This window comes from Mesitornis unicolor, unplaced genomic scaffold (genome assembly GCF_000695765.1).
Source record: "Mesitornis unicolor isolate BGI_N332 unplaced genomic scaffold, ASM69576v1 scaffold3672, whole genome shotgun sequence".
In the NCBI taxonomy this organism is placed as follows: Eukaryota; Metazoa; Chordata; class Aves; order Mesitornithiformes; family Mesitornithidae; genus Mesitornis; species Mesitornis unicolor.
This window is the reverse complement of record NW_010168304.1, coordinates 384-2896: the sequence shown is the minus strand read 5'-3', so window position 1 is coordinate 2896 and position 2513 is coordinate 384. Positions and strand designations below refer to the sequence as shown.

The 2513-nt window shown below is 36.8% G+C and overlaps 1 protein-coding gene across 1 annotated transcript; it reads right to left on the bottom strand.

The window, feature by feature from the left end:
* Nucleotides 1-390: 390 nt before the first annotated feature.
* Nucleotides 391-900, bottom strand: LOC104536364 (AN1-type zinc finger protein 5-like; the record flags this gene model as incomplete). The annotated part of the gene is made up of 2 exons (XM_010178948.1): nucleotides 391-539; nucleotides 775-900. Coding segments are annotated over 2 exons (275 nt in total), but the record flags the coding sequence as incomplete, so codon positions are not given.
* Between the last annotated feature and the right edge of the window lie 1613 nt (nucleotides 901-2513).

Below are 2513 nucleotides of genomic sequence, written 5' to 3'. Positions count from 1 at the left end.
TGATGCATCTTCAAAACAGGCATGTAACACTAGCCAAAGATTATACACCTCAAACATCTCAAAAGGCAAACCTGCTGCAAAACATGCAGATAGCATACATTTGTTTGGCACATGTGACCTAGAAAGTCTGTCCTCTGTGCATGTGTATTCTTATGCAGGTTTCTGATCATCCAAATATATTCTGGGGAGGGCATATATATTTTCAAGGGCTGTATCTATCCAATTCTGTAACAAAACACCCAAACATTTCGAAATATCATTAAGACAGACAGAACCAAAAGTAAAGTTTTGGAGAAGATCAAAGGAAAATGGCCATGCACCTGCTCTTCCATGTTTTCCTAGGATTTATTAACACAAAAAGTCAGTCAGTCTTTTTGCCAGCAGGTTAGTTTATATTCTCTGGATTTTCTCAGCCACCACTACTGGATTCTCTTTCCTGATTTTTGCTGCAGCATCTGCTTTGTAATCATACGGGCAGTTATGCTTGTCAGAGTAACGGTGAAGTCCACAAAACAAGTTTCCACATCGGCAGTCAAATCCTGTATATAGAAAAAGAAGCAACATCACTAGGACACTTCATATTTAAGTTGTAAATTAAGGGCTTAATCACTATAAAGTGGGCAGGTTTATCTGTTCTGACACACAGAAATGAGCGTTACCACAATATCAACTGTTTGGGTTCTGAAGCAGCAAAAAAGTTCAGAGGCTACAGATATTTAGCAAGAGGCAACTAATCATACAGATTTGTTCAAAATGGACGAAGTGTTCTCATACCTGTAAGGCCAACCTTCTTTCTGCACATGAAGCATCTGTTCTTCTTTGGTTTGGGCAGTTCAGGACCTCTCTCTTCACTCTGCAAAGTACTAGGCTGAGAAACTGATGGGCTTGGTTGAGTAACAACTGTCAAAACAAGCAAAGGAAATAAAAGTTACTTTTTCTTTTCTTGACTTCAGTGGCTACTCAGTAGCATGCACTTATTTCTTAATTAATTCCCCCTACTATAACGCTAATGTTTGTTGTCTAAAGTACTACATACACTAGTCTATGAAAATGTAAACCAGAAACAGGGATTTTTAGGTACCTTACTCTTCCCCTTTGGCTCTGCACAAGACCATGATTTTTTTCCCCATAGAATAAATGGCTAGAAAATATAAGGCACTTACTCATTACACCTACACAGGTGTACACAGGTATTAAGGGTGTGGAAAGCACTCTAGAAGTTCCATGCACACATTTAATATTTAAGAAATCATATAATCAAGTAACATATAATCTAAAACAGTAACAATATTGTCATGGCTAAGTGTGCTGAACAGAGGTGACACCTGTGGAGAATATAACCAGTAGGAAGATATTTTAGAAACAAGTGAAATTCAGTAACATACTGAGGTTACTCTGCCACTACATGTGTGAAGTCAGATGTCTAACACAGTTCACCAAGGCAGCAGCTAGCAAGCCACTGATTCTGTGACAGATCCAGAACACAGTTACAAAACACACAGCTTTCTACACTTTCAGTAATTTAAAGAACGATTGCAAAGTGACACTGAATATCTGTATTTTTGTATTGTATTCAGCTTTAGTACAGTCAAAATGAGTAATTTTTCAATTGCCTGTCATGAACAACTTCAGTCAAATTTCTGTCACCTTTCACTTAAGTTCTCTGAAGGGTAAAAATTTGTCCTTTTGTAAACTGTTGTGAATCCATTAATTTTGTTTTTTTAAAAAGTTGGGGTTCTTAAAAATCTTTTTTCCTTTTTTTTTAAGCATCCTCTTTATACCCAAACTGGAAATGAGGAAAGCTGAGAGAAGTGCGTTTGTACATCATCTTTAACACACACAACCCACAGAGCCACAGTTTTCCTCAACAGTCCCAGTTATATGATAACATTTATTGTTCTGAAATAGAAGGAAGAAATTACAAAATGCATTCCAATATAAATGGAGTTTATAAGCTTTAAGGACTTATTTGTAATTAACAAGTAAGATTCCTTAGCTGAGGTTCTTTCGGATCTGTAAGCATTGTATCCGGTGAAAAGCATATTTCTCCAGACATGAAGAAACAGTTGACCGTTTTCCTATCTTTATGCTTCATACTTTTCTTTAAAATCGCATTTGCATTACCATGTTCATATTAAAAGCCAGCTCACTATTACCACTAACACTAAGAAAGCCTCACAATTCTCTGCACAAGCCCCCCATTAGTTCATAATCTCAACAAGATTCACAAGCGACAAGCTCTCAGAGGTAGTAAGAAAGGAGCTTTCAGTGCTCACTATGAAAAGTTTCCTCCAGCAATACAATGGTCGCTAACATTTTCTTATACTTCTACACTATAGCAACTGTCCCAATGAACAACAAAGGTAATTTACTACCTTTGCCACCTTGCATAGCTATTTTTAGAAAAATATTTGCTAAGTTCAGTGTTATTCCGATTTTGCCAAGTGTGAGTATAAGACTAATACTACTGCACTAGCACTGCACTTGCTACTGCTATTTGTACTTTTTGGAGA